The sequence below is a fragment of the Haemaphysalis longicornis genome, unplaced genomic scaffold (genome assembly GCF_048455015.1).
Source record: "Haemaphysalis longicornis isolate Haplotype H1 unplaced genomic scaffold, Haemaphysalis longicornis Haplotype H1 scaffold_2, whole genome shotgun sequence".
NCBI lineage: Eukaryota > Metazoa > Arthropoda > Arachnida > Ixodida > Ixodidae > Haemaphysalis > Haemaphysalis longicornis.
The window spans coordinates 237,760,641-237,779,889 of NW_027526295.1; the positions used below are offsets into that span (position 1 = coordinate 237,760,641).

The following is a 19,249-nucleotide window of genomic DNA, read 5'->3' on the forward strand; positions in this document are numbered from 1 at the left end:
TAAGACATACGCAAGAGAAAAATACGAAGCAGCCGCACGCCGGGATACAAGATACAAAAATCATGCGCCCCTTCGTCTAACGACGACGATGGTCCATAGCGAAGCTTTCTCGTTATGGATTCTTTGGTTGGCCAGTCCCACACTGCGAGTGGGTAATACTCTGGAGGTACGCACCACTTTTCTAAAATGCTCACAGCAACTCCGTAGACCTAACGTTTGGGTTTGGGGTGTACGGCACTAATTGGTACCTGCTGCATGGCGTTCAGTGAGCAATTTTTTTAGTGGATGCCAGTTAAATCTCAAGATACGACGTTAGGCGTAAATTCCTAAACCTAAAAATTGGAAGTAAGGCCTAACATCTTGTGGATAACAGCTTTACAGCACGCAGAGCAACACCATTCTTCTTGTGACGGGTTCTGTGGTTGTCGTCTGAGTTTTCCAAGCCGTTTCGACCATGTCGAAATGGGGCAATCGGATAGACGGCGGCTTCATAACGCGAGGGACCCAGGTTCGATACTGGCCACGCAAAGCGTTTTTGTAGCGCAAGCTACACAAGCTACACTACGCTACCTCGGGCAATCTTCGCGGGGTGACCAGTTTTGCCCTTGAGTGCTAGAGGTGAAACCACACCCTCTTCCGCAAGCGCCCGGCACGGAGAAGCGGTCCGATAACGGGGAGAGAAAGGCGGCAGGAGAGAGATAGGTGAGGAGGGGAAGGAGACGTGCTCGGGACTCATGCGCGGGAAGTAACGGGGGAAGCCGAGTGGCCACCACCGCAGCGATAAGCGCGCGCCACGAAAGAAGGCCACGAGGACACCTGCGGCGCAGAACCATGTACGATAGAGGAAGACGAATATCTAGCTGGTCCTTCGTACAGCGGCAGGGCTGTAAACAACGCCGTGAGGCGAAAAGAGGAAGAACGCTACTGTTGTGTACAGCTTCGCTACCGTCGTCTTACGCATTAGTGCGAGCTTCCTTCATTTTTTTCTTTCACTTCACCCGCAATCATTCATCACCATCGTCAGAGAAAGTTGGCTTTCCTGCAGGGCGCATTGGCGTACAAAGGCATCAGTGAGGACAATAAAGCTTCGCTTTAAAACGGGCTTTCGATGCACTTCCTGTGTTGGTTATGAGAGGATGAGCAAGACCCCCTCCTCCTCTTCCTCCTCCTCCTCTTCCTCCTCCTCCCGCGCCCCCGGATGCATCATTGTGGTGGCCAACGACGGGACGGGTCATGAAGGGGACCGGTCGTTGACTGGAGTATGCTTTGAATCGAATGGAAGGAACGATAATAACGTTGACCGAGGGGAAAGTAGCCTTTGTGTCTCTCTGAAGTCATCAAGGCTGGCGTTTGCATTGGCCCGAAAAAATGTTTCGCGCGGACTATCAGCAGGCAAAACCGCAACTGATGACACGATTAGCGCTGTAATTTATCATCCTCAGCGCGTTGGCATACAGTAAATGAGCTGTACTCATAACTTAACAATATAAACACACGCGCGCACACACACTTACAACTGTTGTGTCAGCACATCTACAGCGTCGAAATGCAATTACGTCCTGAATTCATGTTGCTGCAATTTTTAAAACTGGCGGCGTAGCCAGAATTTTATATCGTTAGCCTCCCTTCCAGCCCCGCCCGTAATTCGTTTCTGTGTCTTCGTGAAGACGCCTGCTAAGAACGGGCAGTTGATTCTTTCTTTTTTTTTCATTTTAAGCCTAATTCGAGATAGCTGTGGAATTATTTTATCCTTCCAAATAACGTGTACTTATTTAACAATGTAACAAGCGGGGACCTCTCTTCAGGTCCTGACTAAATTACGCCAGAGCTAGCGAGTTGAAAAGGCGGAAGGCGCGGCATTGTTAACAGAGAACAATTTCAAACAGCTGCCTCTCCCTGCACGTTTACTAGTGCTCTGATCTTTCTAATGTCGAGAGCCTAAACAAACATTTGACTGTCTTGTCGCTCCAGTCACTGACGAAGGCTTGCCTAGTTTCCGTGGCGCAACTCATTTCTTTAGGAGCTGTGACGATATACGCAGCGGAGGTTGCGTGAGGGCTGCGGAAAAGGTGAAAACGAAAAGCTGTGATAGGCCCGCGTCGATCGCAGAAAAGAAGATAAAGATGTGGCCTTTAGCTGTGCCGTGTGTATCCTTGGTACAAGATCGATATACGATGACTGGTTGAACGAGCATGTGGCCTCCACCGGGCTTGAAGTTGGCGGTGGAAGACACGCCGAAGATAGAAGAATCAATGACGACACGTTGGCAGTACAAGATGCAAAATTATATATGTGAAGCAAGGAAACAACCCGAAATATACTCCCCCCTTTTAGTATGTCAAAGTGGTGAATAGGGAGCCAGAAGAACCGACCGATACGGGCTGGAAGCGTCATCTGGCTCTCGTGACGCGCGAGATTCTTGTATGCGCCCTGAAAGCATCGGATTTATGTTCGCACGAATGTACCACTCTTAGGTGACCTTACTTCTGCCCCCACCCCCGAGGAATTTTGGGGGAAGGGGGTTTTGACACCTGGAACCCCCTGGCCGCCACTGTGTAAAATTTTACCAAATCCTTCAATGGAGGACTCCGGTAAAAACCCAGTTGTATTGTACACTTAGTTTGAACACTATGTTGTTTGGAGCGTAACATTGCTCTGACGTTATAAGTTAAACATTATACTTATGCTCAGATTTTTTTACGTTACCTGAGATTTTTACTTTGATCGTTGTAATAACGTTATACTTCTTACGTTACTTTGACGTTATGTGTTGAACATTGTAATAACTTTGCAATAAATATGGTATTTGTAGCGTTGCTTTGCGGTTATGCATTAACATTATCATAATGTTCATATTTTTTTACGTCCCACTAATGTTGCGTCCTGAACAAGCCTTGAACCTTTTCATAATGCCTATATATTTGCGTGTTGTGTCCTGAGCATTGTAATAACGTTAGTATTTCTAACGTTTGTTTTAAGTTGTGTCCTGGATGTTAATATTTCTTTTCAACGTAAAAATAATAATAATAGTAATCTTTATTTCATGTTCCAAGTAGCACATGAGGGGGCGAAAGAAAAAGCTGCTCTTAGCAGCTGCACCAGCTCCCGCTCCCTGTTTGTAAGGACAGCATACAGCAACACATGAATAACGAGAATGTGCGATAGCACATGGTCTACCTTTTTGACTGTTTCACAGGTAACAATCGGTGAAGGGGTTATAAATGTTACTATATATATACCGGGTTGGAAACTTCCCTACGCAATCAAACAAGAGAAATAACCTGACAATGCTCACTGGATTACAACAGTAAAAGAAGTATGCATATTAGCACACATGATCATTAGGCATCTTAAAAAATGCAGTACATTTGCATACAGTAAAGTAAGCGACAACTTTAAACAAACAAGGCGAAATCGAAAAATCTCTGAATTACACACACAATATAGAAAATGTCAACCATAAATTTTACAAGAACAATTCATGGAATTCCTTCGTTCAAAATCTTCGGAATTACTGTTCGTAACATTTGATCTCCATAATTAGTTCTATTTAAACCCACCTTCCAATAATCCGCGCGACGTGTTTCTAACGAACGACATAAACATTGAATGTTTTGTTAAGCGTTACATTAACGTTGCCATGTAGCATATAACGTTATTTAAACTTTCGTAACTTCCAGATAACGTTATTCTAAAGTTCTGTGCTACTTGGGTAGGGAAGGAGATTCGGAGTGAGAGGTGTGGAACGAGAGAGCGGAAAGTCAATAAGGATCGGAGTGCAAGGGTAAAGGTAGTGGTATTTCAGAAAGGTAGGGAGAGAAGTGGAGCGTGAGGGGATTAGTGTAGGAGGGGAGGATGGGAGGCACAAACTTTAACAAGGGATGGCCCGAAGCCGCAAGGGGAAGGGCAGTTCCCCGCCACGGAGGAGGCCGCAGTGACGAAGGTCCGGAGTGAGATCTAAGTATCCTCTATGCGGCAAGTTGGTCGAATCCATTCTTCATAAGCATAAACCCTCGCCGGGCACTGTTGGGCGCGCAGTACAGCAAGGCCCGGGCAGGACCAGACGAGGAGCAGGAGGTATGGTTTAGATGTGCCATGGCATGCGTAACACGCCAGGAGAGGAGGAGGGGTACCTGGAGAGTAGAACGGGAAAGATTTCGTAGGCGGGGAAGTGGTCGTGCAGGAGTCTAGTAGGAGTAGAGAGAGGAGGGAGCGTTGCGGCATAGGCAGCCAAAATACTGTCGTCTTACAACGTGATTTGTTTCGAAGCAAGCAGGTTCAACCTGGCTTGAATAAAAAAAAGAGCCCTGTCCGACTGCATGTCCGAAGGCGGACCATTGGGGGTGGTCCTTAGTCCACTAGTCGCTGGCATTGTGGTGAGCGAAAAGTAGGGAACACCAGCTGCCGAAGTGTGTGGGGAGGGAAGCTGTGGGTTTGGATTTCAGTGGAATACAATGCAAAATACCAGTGGAATACAATGTGGAAGAAGTAGTGTCGGGGGAAATGACCTTCTTCTCGAGCCGCCTCGTGCACCGCTTCGTTAAACACAGCTGTTGGGCAAGTTGGTGCATTGTGATTGAAAAATAGAGCGTGACTTCGACAACGCCTCAAAGGAAGAACGACGGGACAAGCGCTTTTCACGTCGTTCTTCCTTTGTGTCGTTGTCGAAGTTGCGCTCTATTTTTTAATCAAAGTGCACCGCTTCATTGCGGGCCAACCCACAATGACCAGGAATCCATAAATTGTAGCATTCCTCGGGTGGGGGACCCAAGTGTGTTCGATTGATGCGTTGGGAAGTCAGAGGCGGTAGGCGTTGTTGGAGATGTCGGCAGGATTCCTGCGACTCCATGATTACTGTGATGTAGCCTTGATGAATGGAGCTGAGGGAAAGTGCGATGGCTATTTCTTCTGTTTGAGCTTGTGTTGAGGCCCGAATAGAGGCAGTGGCGATGATGCGTTTCGACAATCAGTTGAAGTAGCGCCAGTCCAGTCCTCCGTCTCGCGTGTGTGTGTACTATACTGTTTGCTCAGCGCTGACGTTATTTTTGAAAGCACGTTTACAATCAGGATCATCTTTGAGAAGCAGGTAATTAACCCTTTTTTAGGAAGTTCGCACAGCGGCCTTGTGCATGGTTCAGCGCCAAAGTGTATCCCAGCCACCAGAACGAGCGTGCTCGATGTTTTAAAGCGAAGCTTTATTGTCCTCACTGATGCCGTTGTATTCAACTTTCTCTGACGATGACGATGAAGATGACTGGCCGTGGGTGGAGTGAAAGAAAAGTGTTGCTGTGGGTATTCTAGAAAAGTGGCGCGTGCCCCCAGAGCAGCACATACTCGCAGTGTGGGATTGGCCGACCATAGAACCCAACACGAGAAAGCTTCGCGTTCAACCGTAATCGTCGTTAGACGGAGGGGTGCATGATTTTTTTTTTAATGGCTCAGCATTTCTGAGTAGACTCAACGAGGCTTCGTCCTAAATGCTTGATGGGTCACATTTCCACCGCTTACGAAAATGCTATTAATAAAGGGCACCAGGGCCCTCGTGCTTTGCTATTGAACATTTTATATTGACACCTAAAAATGTATTTTCAGCAATGCGTCTTAGTGTAGCGGTGAAGCCAACTTGAAAGGGCTCGTATTACGGCGTTTTACGGGCGCACCCGGGGGGGTCTTCCCTTGGACCATCACACTTTGATATCAGACTTCTTATATTGCCCTTAAAGATGTGTTTCGAGTAATGCATTTGTGTGTGCTAGTAGAGGCGTCTGTAAAGGGACACGTGGGGTCTATGAGGTATTTAACACGAGGCTCTAGGGCCTTCATATTTTCATCAGAACTTCTTGCATATTACCTAAAATAATGCCTTCCTAGCAAGGCATTTGTGTATAAAGTGACGCCGACATTTAAGGGGCTCGGCATACAGTGTGCTTCATGGATATACCATCCCTTTTGGGTTACTAATAAAGGCCCTTGGCCCTTTCTTTTTGATAGCAGAATGCTCATATGGTGATGGGGAAAAGGTCTTCCCAGCAGTGGTATTGAAGCCTTTAGTTGTTGAAGTATTTATTTGACAAATCTCAGTTGGGAGTTTCGGCGATTTTCGTGACACCCAGTCGCAGTCACCTCTACGAATGCGCTTACCGGTTTTCAGTCATCCGATTGCAGTCGCCAGCACGAATTAGCCTCGGCTGCGTGCACGGCGGGGACACCCACGAAGTCTACTCGAGGCAGTTTCAGGAGCGGAATTCACTTATTGATTGAAAAACTTTATTGGTACAAAAAAATTGAGCGTCCTTATTCTATACCCCTTCTCAAGAAGAAAGCGGGAAATTCGAGATCCCCCCTTCGGTCACGAATTATTCAGCAGTGACCGCGTTCCTTCATGTCGATCAAAGACGTATAGTGATCCACAAACGCCGCAGTCTTACGAATGAAGCAAAGCTTCATGTTATCTGTGTGGTCCCTGTAAAGCACCGCTTTAAAATATCTGACTTCAGGCATAAAAAAATTCTGGTCCGTTCATACTGGTACGTTCCCTCTTTGAAATAACGAACGTCGTAATATAGAAGAAGATAACTTTTACGGACCATGAGCGGAACACAACCACGTGGCAAGCTGAATGACTTCGTGCGCTGGCACCAGCAGTACAGGTGTGCATGCAGAAACTGCCAGTTAATGCTCCCTCACGCCAACGAAGCATATGTTTACAGAAAACAGCCGAACTCCCACCTTCTTACAGCCCTTCGGTAAAAGCTATAGCTCCTTTGTAAAAGTATAGATGTCTGATATTTCAGAGGGTTGATCAATCAACCCACGCAGGTTTGTATTTTCAACCCCTATAACTGACACAACTACTGACACAACTACCGCACAACTCTGCCAATTTCTACACGACCTGGTCGGCCGTGCGCCGGCGAAGATCTGTTCGCAAGCTGCGCGAATTGCAAGAAGTATGGAACTTGCCCGTTATGTTCGACTCCTGTAATTAGTGATGTATTACAGACATACAGGCAGCTCAAAAGATATTAACCCGGTGCAAATTTATTTTTCACAGATTGTAGGCATACTTAGCCACAAATGCAAAAACATGGAAGCACTAGAGTTTAGCATAGCGCGAAGATTACAAGACGACTGACTTGACAATTTTAGCGAATTCAGGAACTACAGCATTCAAGATGGCGAATTCCCTTAATGTCTGGCTCACTGTAAGTCCTCTCTGACTATCACCGAGCCGACCATTCAGTATTGAGAACTTGTCAATGTACGGTCATTAGGGAGTGTTAGCATAGCGGATAGCGTACGCTACGCTAGGGCCGGTGATTACCAGGGCCCGACTGCGCATGCGCCCAGGGGCACAGCGAGGAGGGCCACACTTCACCGGAACGAATGCACACATACGCAGTCGGGCCCCAGTGCCCGCCAGCCCTAACGTAGCGTACGCTAGCCGCTATGCTAACACTCTCTATTAGGGAGTTTTAGCATACCGTTACCATGTTTGCGTAATTGTTTACCGTGATTGCTTGAGTCTACTGCGAATGCGCGATCTGTTACGCGAACGGTAACCTTCCGGCACGGGTTCGCTCACTCATTTCCGAACCGTCCCCAGAGAGTAGCACCTTCTACTCCTGTTAGTCGGTGTTACACATGTAAAGGGTGTTACACCCTCGCTTTCAGTGGTGGGCCGTCGTTCGGTGCGCGATCTTGTTCTCCTGGTGCTGCGGCGGTATAGCCTCGGGTGCGGCCACATGAGCGAAGGGACTCCGGCGCCGCTGCTCGCACGGGAAGCGGCGCAGGCAGTGCTGCGTGGCGTCGCCGTGCTGCTCCTTCCTGGCAGGCCGCGCCTGTTGCGCGGCGTCCCGCAGCCTGCGCTTGAAGCGCTCGGGGATGAAGCGGTTCCGCAGCAGCGTGTAGATCACCCTGCACGCACAACCACGCGGCAATGCTTTAGCTAGCGCTGCAGAAGGGAAGACACGGGGCACACGCGGTGGCGTCGGTTCGACGCAATCCTCTAAATTGAATGGCGAAGCACCCGTTTGCCGCAGCATTAAAGAAGATGCAAAAAAAAAAAATTGCTTAGCTGAAAAATTGTCACAAACTTGAAATGTACATATGCGGCTTGAGTGTATCGAATCAAGACAAGCTATCCGTGCGTTGCATTTTGTAGTTACTATATGGCTAGAAGGAAATTACGAAGACAAATATGTACAGGGGGTGTTAAAATAAATGCGAACAATGGAGCGGCCAGCCTCCGATGCGTGCTGCACCGTCTGGCTGCAAAGTCAGTAAGCTGCGCGTATGCGCACTTCTTCGAATGCGTCTGAGAGTGTGGCTTACATTTATGGGAAATGCTTGATCAAAAAGCGACGCCGGTCGTTCATTTTGAGGCGCCTTTTCACGCTGCGTCGCCACTAAGCGGGATGATCGTTGAAGGGCGTTATGCTTACCGCAATCAGCCTGCTGCGCGCTTGGCTCCCGAATGTAGTAGATAACAGGATGCTCTGTGGCGAAAGAGCATAAGAACACGCCTCGAAATAAGTGACCGGCGTCGCTTCTTTATCAAGCATTTCCCCTAACAGTACTCTCAAACTCTCTTTAAAAACTACGCCTGCGCGCAGTTTACTGACAATGCAGCCAGCCGGTGCGACATGCTTCGGAGGCTGTGTTCTCCATTGTTCGTATTTATTTTAATCCCCCCCGTACTACTTTCTTTTACTTTGTCCTCACCATCAGCCTCCCCAACCCCCTTCCTACCTCGCAATCTTCTATCAAGTTTTGGAAAGACTGAGTCACGAAAAAACGAACTGGAAGGGGAGGTTTTAGCCCCACAAATGCTCTCGCATTTGAAAATCCCTTCGAGACCCTAGAAACCTTCGCGTTCGCCAAGCACAAAGCAAGACGCGTCGTCTGAGCCAGCGGCGCAGCTCACAGCGAGGCGACGTCCTTGTGAAGGGGCGCACGCAGCGCGTCTGCCGAGAACTGGCAGGCGAGTCGCTCGAGGCAGTGGTTGTCCGCGGCCAGCATTCCGCTGCACTGCAGGTAGCCCGCCAGGACTTCGTCCTGCTTCTCGGCCCACGCTCCGTCCGCGCCCTCCTGCACCAAGCAACGCACGCGTTCGCGCGCACGATGCATACCTGTGCGCGGCTCAATTTACACTACCCGGGGGACAAAACACAAGATAAAACTCTGTTCAGTTTGAAGGAACTGTCTTTTGGTAACTCGTGCAGACCCTTCTCAGCCATGAAAGACGTTTTTACCCGAAAAAATTCCAGAAACAGAAACACTTTCACGTTTCGCGCTGTAGTTAGGTGGCACGGTTCGGCATTAAAACATGGCTGTGTCTAATTTTACGGCAGCCGTGAGAATTACCTCCGGGAAATTCTCACGGCAGTTTCCATAAAAGCTGACTGGCCTAAAATCTGCTAATATTACGTCCCAACGTAACCTAACATAACATAACCCCACCGAACCTAATGTAACCTAACCAAACGCGTCGTAACCTCCCCCAAATGCAACCTGCAAGAAACCTAACCTAACCCAGCCCAACGACATCGAACACCACCTGTATTAAACGTAACGCAACTCATTCTAGAAGTCCTGTGGGTAAAAAACCATTAACAAAATCACCATGACCAAAAAATTCCGAAGACTAAAAAAAAAAAAAAACATCGCAATGTCGGACTTGAAACTGAGCCGCTTCGTTCAAAACCAAGTACTATACCAAGGCGCTACAGGGGCAGCTGCAAATACGACTTTTTAGGGAATGTTTGTCCCATAGAATCTCCGGGTGGCGTGCTTAGCCAACAAGAGGCGACTGCCGTGAGAAATTTCTGACGGTAAGTCTCATGGTTGCCGTCATAATAGAAACTACCTTAAAACATATCCGTGTGCAACCAGCACGTAAGCATTGAAGTGATTCGATCAAATGGAACTATAGAGACCCCACTGTTATCGCCGTGTTTCTCGGCGGTGGCTTAGGCACGGCCGCTCGATCCTCCCCGATCTCCCCTACTCGATCTCGAAGGGGGGAGATCGCGTGGCCGTGGTTTATGACCGCGGCCGCCAGTCGCTCAAACGACATTCTGTGACATCATAGAAAAATCGCCAGAAGCGGTGGATCGGGCAGTCACAGCTGCTTCGTATGTTTCCTTTTATAATCTCAGTTATTTGTTTGGAGTTTTAGATTAAATTGGTACCGGTATGAAGCCGCTTTTCAGAGCACCACAGTTGTATATTGGCGTTATGGCCGGCCCCTTTAAGTGCAGTCACAATGCCATTTAGTTCGGCGACAAAGGTTGGCACTGCGGCAAGAATGGAGTCAACGCAGCTGTCATGCCGGCACAATGTGCGTAACTGTGATGTCCTGAAGCGGGACAAAAATACACCAATGAGGCAAACAAACACAGGAGACATGAGAGCACGTGTGCTCTCGCGAAATGCGAGTTCGCTTCATGGAACCATCCGTTAGATTTTTTTTCTTAGGGGCAATGCAAAATAGCTGATAATTGTGGTGAGAGCAGAAATATTAGGAGCCATATAAGCCTTATGAGCGCATCACTTGCCTTAAATTTTTTTTATCGGCAGCCGCTATTTGATTATAGGCAGAATCAGTGGCCTCGTCTTTCTCCTCCCCCTTAAAACCCAGTAATTTTTTTCAAAGAGGAGAGGGGCGCCACTGGCAAAAAGCGTACAGTAGCACTCGACACTATTCCACTCAAACAAAGAATTACGCGTAAATTTAAGCACATCTTACCATTGCCGAACACATCCATTCATTATCATCGTCATCGCCCTTTCCCTCTTGCGTTTTTTTTTGTCATGGCTGAGAGCCGTGGCCAATTCCTTGTTAGGCCTATGTATAGGCTTAATTAACGTCACACAACCGTGAGGCTCAGCCGGGCGAGGTGCTATGCAAAGCCGAACTCAGGTACCTGCTGACGACGTTAGAGCTGAAAGTGTAGATTGATTGTAGGGTTTAACGCGCCGACGCAACGCAGGCGATGAGGCGCGCCGTAGTGGAGGGCTACGGATTAATTTTGACCACTTGGGGATCTTTAACGTGCGCCGAAATCTCGTATACACTGGCGTTTTTGCTTTTCGCCTCCATCAGAAAAGCGGCTGCCGTGGCCGGGAATCGAACCCGCGACCTCGTGCTCAGCAGCGCAACGCCTTAGCCACTGAGCCACCGCGGCGGGTGGCTGAAAGAGTAAGGATAACCCTAACGCCAGGCTGGGACATACCCGCGTTCGCATCGCGAAGCGCCTTATGCCCTTAACACCTAACTATAGTGAACTAGAATATTCTAGTTCACTGTAACCTAACCATCATCATCGCGGAGCGTACAACATAGTTTTAGGGAACTATAGTACTCCCCTAATCGCTGCTTCTGTGTAATTAACAGGCTCAAGATACGCATGTAGGCATCATTGCATGTCTCCAACGCACGTTTCCTATAGTCAAAGGCCACAACGCATTTAGTCAGCTGGAGCTATCGAGTGATGGTGGCGTTGTATGAGTGCCCGTCGCGCATCTTGGAGGTCCTGGGTTTAATTCCCATCCAGACCCACGTTCAGCCAATCATATGTTCAATTGAATTACGTCGAACCTCGTTAATTCGAAGTCGCATAATTCGAACCAACGAATAATTCGAATTGGTCCATTGGTCCCGGCAAAGTGAACTCTATTTGAATGGGGAAAACTCTCGCTAATTCGAATCTGAAACGCGTGCCACGGTTAATTCGAACAATATTGCCCGTCCGCACAGAGCATACTTTTCGCGAAATTCGAAGCCGAAGGCCAAAGTTCAGGGCGTCACTAGCCTCTGCGTGCTTGCTCCGCGTACACTGACGCAGCTGGCATAAGCCACGCGACCTTTGCACTATGGATCGTAGTCCGAAAGTGCGCGCATGCTTCTTCGGGTTCGCATCATCTCGAACTGACCATTGAGTATGCCGTAGTTTCGCTTCACGTAATTATTGAAAGAACCCTGCTGAAGGACTTGCAATACCGTCTACTTTATCGCGCGTGCGTTTCTAATACTGGTAGCGTGTGATGTACCGCCAACTAACCAACTAAAGGGACCCCCGCTAGTTCGAACTCCGGTCAATTCGGACAGGTTTTCTTTCCCCTCGGTGTTCGAATTAACGGGGTTCGATTAATATATTTTTAGTCCCTTTTGCGCCGTCAGCCATTTTGTGAGCTAGAGCGCCGTTGGACGGCACTCTAGACACTGCGATATTTTTAATGTGCAAAAGAATGTGTGCATGAAAGAGTCTGACGGAAGCTGTCATGATCGCCGGCCAATTTTCCTGTGTGGGTATGTTGACGTTGCAGCCTAGTGGGTATCGTAATATACCGCGACAAACATGACGTCCATTACGTTGACGCAGCCGAATATCGGCGGCATGGTGCCTTCTCAATCGTGTCCTATTGCCCGTCCAGTCAGGTTCTGCGCAACTTCCTGACCATCCCTACAACCAACCCAGCCATGGCGGAAGAGGCGGCAGTATGCTAACGCAAAAGCAAACCCACAGTCATCACTGATTCTAGAACGGCAGTTCAAAATTTCGCCTCCGGCTTTATTTCGCCTCAGGCACTCAAAATTCTTCAACAAGCACCCCCAACGTCCCCCGTAGAAATCATCTGCGCTCCGGCGCACGCTGGCCTGGAGGGGAATGAAGTTGCCCACATGTATGGCTCGAGAACTCACCATCCGAGCCGGGCCCAGCTCGTTCCCCTATACCATGGTGCCAGATCCGCTAGAGACCGGATGATCACGTGCAATGAAATTACCACCCATTACCGCCTCTCTCGCCGTGTCTACCCTCCGGCACACACACAACTCACCATCCATCAAGAACACACATGGCGTCTTTTACAGACGAACACATTTCCCAATCCCGCTAAATTACACCTGATTCTGCCAGCCCTATAGGCTTAATGTCACATAACCGTAAGGCTCAGCCGGACGACGGGCTAAGCAACGCCTATCCCCAGGTACCTGTATTACTACAGTCGAACACGGATATATCGAACTCCAAGGGGATCGCGAAATAGTTCGATATATGAAAAATTCGATATAAAAAATATGGGCTAGGAGACCTCACCTGTGGCGGACGACCGCTTACCGATCGGCGCATTCATGAATGACAACTAATTCAGCACTAACGACGCAAGAGGATGCTTTATTTGCGTGAAAAGAAATTGCTGATCGTGGCCTGCTTCTTCGTCCTGTATATGGAATTAAAGACGCTGGTCTCGATCTTCTCAAGGATATCCAGGTGCGACAGCCCAGTTACTTCCATGTCGCCACAACTACGTCGAATGAAGCTGAACGCAGCCGCCAGTTCACCGGTGGGGTACGATCGTGTAGCCGCATCCTTGTCCGATCTTCGCCACCCGAGCTATCAGCCTGAGTTCCTGCAACCGCAGCTACGATATCCTTGTCACCCGCGCTTGATACAGCCTAAGAAAATGCTGTCAGCGTTCACGGAGTTGCCGGCAGACACTCCGGCTGGAACAGCAGCCTGGAAAAGGGACGACAGCTCGCGAAACGTGTCGTCAATGCCCTCTTCGTCGTTGTCGCCGTCTTCGCAAGCTTCCGAAAATTCAGCCGTCACGAAGCCTGCCCTCCGGAAGCAGTTGCCCACGCTCTGCTTTACACTGTTCCAGGCACCCGTCATCATGTGTATGGCCCCCTGCTGGTCAACTTTAAGCTCGGTACCCACGCGGAAGTTCGTCAAAAGCCTATCGAGGAGTCGCCTCCTAGCTGTACCCAAGCTTGAACTACTTAGCCGAGCGGTCGAGCGGCTGCAGCCTGGCTGTTGTGTTCGGAGGCAGAAACTTGAGCTCGATGTTGTCGAGTTCGCAGGTGGTTTGGTTGGCCGAGCAGTTATCCATGAGAAGGCAAGCGTAACTCTCCGAGGCCCCGACTTCTGTCCCTGTCGGGTTTCGGCGAAGGCACTAAGCGACCGCGGAAATCGGGGGTGCAGCGACCGCCGAAGAGCACCTTTCAGCTCGCGCGGCGTTCGATATACAAAATGTCGGGGAAAAATACCGTTCGATATAAACGTACGAATTCCTATACTTTTACACTGAATTTTCAAGGGGATAATTCTTGAGTTCGATATAGACAATAATTCGATATACCCGTGTTCGATATATCCGTGTTCGACTGTATACCCTTCAGCCCAGACCAGGAGGCTCAAGCTTCACTGGGTGGCCGCGGTCGAAGCCAAAACGGCGGTCACCGTCGTCAACACATGTGCTCCCAAATTGTTGTTGTTGTTGCGCCTTCAGATATGGCACATACCCAATCAGGGGATCGGCCAATCAACAGAAGACAGTCGAAATAAATAAAATTCTTATATTAATTACGACGCGCTTAGAAAAGATAATTTAGATCGGTTGGAAAGAGTTCTGGTTCCATAAATGACAGAAAAAAAAAACTCAGAAATCAAGGCGAGAGTAGCCACTGGCAATCATAAATTGAATCTAGAATTTTCAATGAAGCGCAGGAGGGCAGAGCATATATCCCGGCGGCAGAACCCCGTTTCGGAAGCCCCGAATGATAGTAGAGCCGGCACTGATAGGGATATCCCTTCTCTGCAAAGCGGCACCTCCAGTTACTGACGTCTGAGACGTGAAAAACGTCGACATGTCAAGAGGTAGTGTTCGACCATAGCCTCCTATCTATTCGACAGACTCGTCTTCGCTACAATAGCTGCACAGAGCTGTAGGCGCCAGACGAGACGTGTGTAAGTACCTATTTAGCCGGGGTACCCGACAACGTAGGGCTGTAATAATAATCTCTAAGTTGCGCGAAGGGCACCATTCAAATTTCCATGAGAATTTAGATGAATAAAATCTCTTAAAGTCAATAAAACTGGCTCTTGCTGTTCTTGAAGTTTCAACAACCTACGCTACCTAGCAGCGGTTATTGAAGGTGTCCCTTCAACGACGTCAACAGGCCCAGAGAGTGCGATCTTTGCTAGAGACTGCGGCCTCGTAGAATGTGAGGCCCGCATGTCCAGGAACCCAGAGAAGGTGAATTTTAGTGAGATGAGGTGGCAGGAGTGACCGTTCCTCTTCTTCTTCGGTATATCGGCCATGAGCTTCAGGCGACAGCTGTCATCGTCCCTGGTGAATCCTCCTGAGCGGGTATGTTGTTAGTTCTCAGATTACCTAAACTTCAAGCTTAACGACGTGCCACGCAACGTTCAAACTCATTCTATAGTCAAGCTGCGCGTACCGTTCGACAACGGTGCACCTTAAACCGTAACGTTAGGACTAACGTCGAGGAGCGCATACCCTGCGCTGCGTGTACCCAACGGCGTGTTGCTACCGGGCTTTCGAGGACTTTGATGATCGCTATCCCCGGCTGGAGCAGAACTGCAGTTGTCATCGCGGCGAAACGTCTAATCGCGTAGCGCTCAAATGGGAGAATTGCGGCACATAAATGGGGCACGATTCGTAGCAGGGGACGTCAGGCCACCGCGCAGTTCGTTGCTCGCGGGGACATCAGGCCGGCTGCATGCCCGTGTTCGTAATCACACGATGCAACGTAGCCGACGGGCACGTTAGGTCGGCGCTTGGTCGCGTTATTAAGGTTTCTGCATACTGCTCTCGTCCGCCGTCCAATAAAAGATGACCGTGGACGTAATGGAGGGGTTTTAGCCCGCGTTATAGCAGCCATATGCGTCAGCAGCTAATGGGCTTTGTGTGCCATCGATGTTTTGTACCACATCGTTCAATTTCGCTGTACCACTGTGCCGCCTTGAGGCCGGTTACTTCGCGTTTGCCGAGAGGATTTGTTAGCGAGCATGGGTGTGGCTGTGAACGCGTTCGTGGCCTCGTTCTCCGCCGCCGCTGAGCTAACGCCCCAGCCTTCCTGCCCTCCCAACCCGCCTCGTTCCTCCTTGGGCCTCCAGCACAGTTTTCGCAATTAGCGTGCCACACTTACCGCACGTGCTGGAGCTATGAAGCACGATTTGTTTATAGCCCGACTTCTTCAAAACGAGATTGACGTCCCCCCCACCACGTGCGTCAGGCAGAGGGGCGCCCTGCGTCGCTGTATTAATACTGCCTGTGCTGTACAACAAGCGTGCTGAAAATGCATGCGCAGGAAAGAATGCACACAAGTGGGGGTGGGGCGCGTTCTCTTTGCACGCTCAGCGGGTGAGTGGTGGGCAGGCCTTGGACTGGTGCATGGCCGTGCCGGCGGGACACTTCCAGGCCCCGTGGAAGGCGGCGTGGTTGACCAGCGTGACGTCGATGCGCTGCCGAGTGGGAACCTGCTTGTAACGGCGGATGCGCTTCTGCAGCTGCGGCGAGTCGCACAGCGTCATGGCCCAGTGCACGAAGAACAGCTGCCGCGCGGAAAATCGCCGCCGGCCAACCACGAGGTCCTCGGGCGGAGTGGGCCCTCGAGCGAACACTTCCAGCAGAGCGGACGGCTGCAAGAGCTCGCGAAGGCGGTCTGGCATGTGGCCATCGTACTGCGTGGTCCCAAAGCGACGCGCGAGGCAGCGCATCTGGCCCAGGGGCGTGCGCAGGAGCTCGTTGGGCTCGCCCGGCAGCGCAGCGCGCAGGAGAGCATCCACCAATGGCGCGGCCGCCTGCACGTTGCCCAAAGCCTCGACGCCGGCTCCCAGAGGTTTGTCCAGCGCCGCCGACAACGCGGGAGACACGTACACCACGTTCGGCCCGAAGATGTAGTCGGCCCGCATTGAGAATGGCTCCACTTGGTGGCGAGAGTCTAGGCCGTTGTCGGGGCTAGCCGCCAGCCAGAAGGCGTTCGGCCGCCTAGACTGCACCTTGAGGAGGGCCGCGAGTATGCCTTCCGGGGCTGGCCACAGCACGGGCCCCTTTGGAGACGGAGGCTGGTGCGCCGCCCGTGAGCTCTGGTCGCGCTCGAGGCGGGCCCGGACAAGCGTTCGGGCCCGACGCAAACCTGTGCCCCGTTCTCGCCAGGCCAGCGTCTCGACCACGGCTGCAGTTCCTCGTTGTGCGGCCGAAAATAGGGCGTCCGCACGCCCGCCCGGCCTCGGAGGCGTGTACTGGTTCGTTCCGGGTTCGAGGCCGGCGAAGAAGCGCAGCGTGAACGGGTGGATGTGCGCGAGCAGGCGCAGGCAGCCGGCGAGGCGCGGAGGCGACGCGACGTCGGCCCACGGCGCCAGGGGCAGCAGGAAGGAGGCCTCTTCCGGCAGCAGCGGAGCCAAGTGGACGAGCGTTCGGTAGCCCAGGTAGTTGAACAGCACGGCGGCGGTGGTGTTCCCCAGGACCTCCGTGGCCAGCGCGAGCTGCTCGGGCTCGTGGACCAGCAGCGTCAGGTTTGTTTGTACCAATAACGTCGAATCATCGCGCACGATGGCGATGTACTCGGCCCAGTTCCAGTGGCGTGACCGCGGCAGGTCGCCCAGTCGGATCAGCCTGGGGCCGTAGACGAACGCATCGCGCGGCTGCGCGCGCTCCAGAGCCTGCTCCAGTTCCACGATGGCCGCGGCCGCGGCGCCCCAGTGGACGGTCGCCGTGCCGTCGGGTCCCGCCGAGGTGGCAGCGCTGGTCAGCTGGAGCAGAGACAGCGCCACCTCGACGATGCGCACGTAGCTGGTCACGTCCCGGATGGGCAGCGTCATCTGGTGCAGGCGCAGCGGCAGCGGCGTCCGATCGAGTTGCATAATGATGCGGCCGAAGTAGTTGCGCAGCGAGAGCCGCGCCAGCGGGAAGATGCCGAGCCGGAGGTCAAGCAGACCGGCCAGGTCCCAGGGCGAGCGGTCCAGCGGCCGCGCTTTCGACAGTGGCCAGTCGGCCAGCCCCACGCGGCGGAGGAACTGGACAACCTGCTCCCAGTCGGCCACGACGGATTTGCCGCCGTCGCGGACGCCCATGCAGGCGCGGTACAGGTCGACGCCCAGCAGCGCGTAGTGTCCCGGGCAGGAGCCGCGCAGCAGGGCCTCGGAGAGCGCCGGGAAGCCCGCCAGGGACGCGTTGAGCCGCGACGCGAGCGCCAATGCGGCCTGTTGGTGCAGCAGCGGGCGGCCGTGGCGGTGCTGGGCGCATACGAAGTCGTAGAAGCCCCGGCACTCGGAAGCGCTAGCTGCAGTGCCGAGGCGGCCGGCCTCGAGGTGGTCCGCTTCCAGCTGGCAGGCGGTCGAATTGCAGCCAGCTGCCGACAGCGGGGAGGGGGATGAGCGGGATTTGTCGCGACTCAGGGTGAGCGCGAACAGCACCGTGCCTACGCAGGACATGGCGGCGATGACGCCGATGGTTAGGACCGTCTTGTAGCGCTTCAGGACCATCCTGAAGGCACGGCTGCTGCACGGCTGATGGACGGGGTCGCGACTGCCCTGCGCGCGCTCGCTGCCTCCTCGAGCCACCGACGAAGGCGGTTATGATGATGATGATGACGGTGACGGCGATTCGAAAATAGCAGTAGGAGAAGTAGAACAATTTATTGAATCGGCGCTAAAATATGTGTGCAGTGATGTGCCTGGATATCAGGCCATCTAAAAGCAGATAATTAAGAAAAAAGAAAAATAAATCGGTGTTGATTCATAAAGCCAAATAGTGGTGGCGGAGTCAGAATTTTTCTTTCCAGCCAGAACTAAGAAGGAAGATTTGCGGCAAGCAAGCAAATAAAAAATACAAAAGCCTAATATCTAATTACGCAATTTCCCCGTAAAGACATCGACAGCGTTGAACTTACTCTTGCTTATTGAACTTCTACCAGGCTGTGTCCAGAATGTAAGATTTGAAGAAAAAGAGGGAGGCTAGTTATGTTTACATGGCATGCTCCACCTCTCGTCTTGGCTCCGAGTGTTTAAGGAGTAAGCACCCAGCATTTCCGCCCTCTTTTAAGTACAGTTATCTCGAAACATCATTCGCAGTTTTTTTATCCTTCAAGGCATTTTTTGCACAACTTGGATGTCCCCGATCAAGAGGCATACCACGCTGAATTTGAACACGAGGCACTGAGCCTCTATTTTCACATGAGCATTTCTTTTTCTCTATTTCTCGAAAATTTTTATTCCCTTCTTCCAAATGTTTTGACTGCGATTTTCGCCGAGTTTTATTCCTTAGCCATCCTCCACCGTGAGATGTTAGTCCGCCCTGGCCAACCCCCCCCCACCTACCCCCCCCCCCCCCCCCCCCCCCCCCAGTGGGCACGCGCCATTGATATCTTGGTTCCAACCAACCAATTAAACCCCTCAATCCTGCCACGCGTCACTTCTGCATTGTTGTGAACTCCTGA

At 51.3% G+C, this 19,249-nt stretch overlaps 1 protein-coding gene across 1 annotated transcript; it reads right to left on the bottom strand.

Moving 5' to 3' along the window:
* Positions 1-6,354: 6,354 nt before the first annotated feature.
* Positions 6,355-9,138, bottom strand: LOC144167703 (uncharacterized). Its single transcript, XM_077696888.1, has 2 exons — positions 8,927-9,138; positions 6,355-7,917 (listed from the first exon to the last, which is right to left on the bottom strand). Exons 1-2 carry the CDS (start codon positions 9,127-9,129, stop codon positions 7,671-7,673), a joined length of 450 nt encoding a protein of 149 aa, XP_077553014.1. The 5' UTR covers positions 9,130-9,138; the 3' UTR covers positions 6,355-7,670.
* Positions 9,139-19,249: the final 10,111 nt, after the last annotated feature.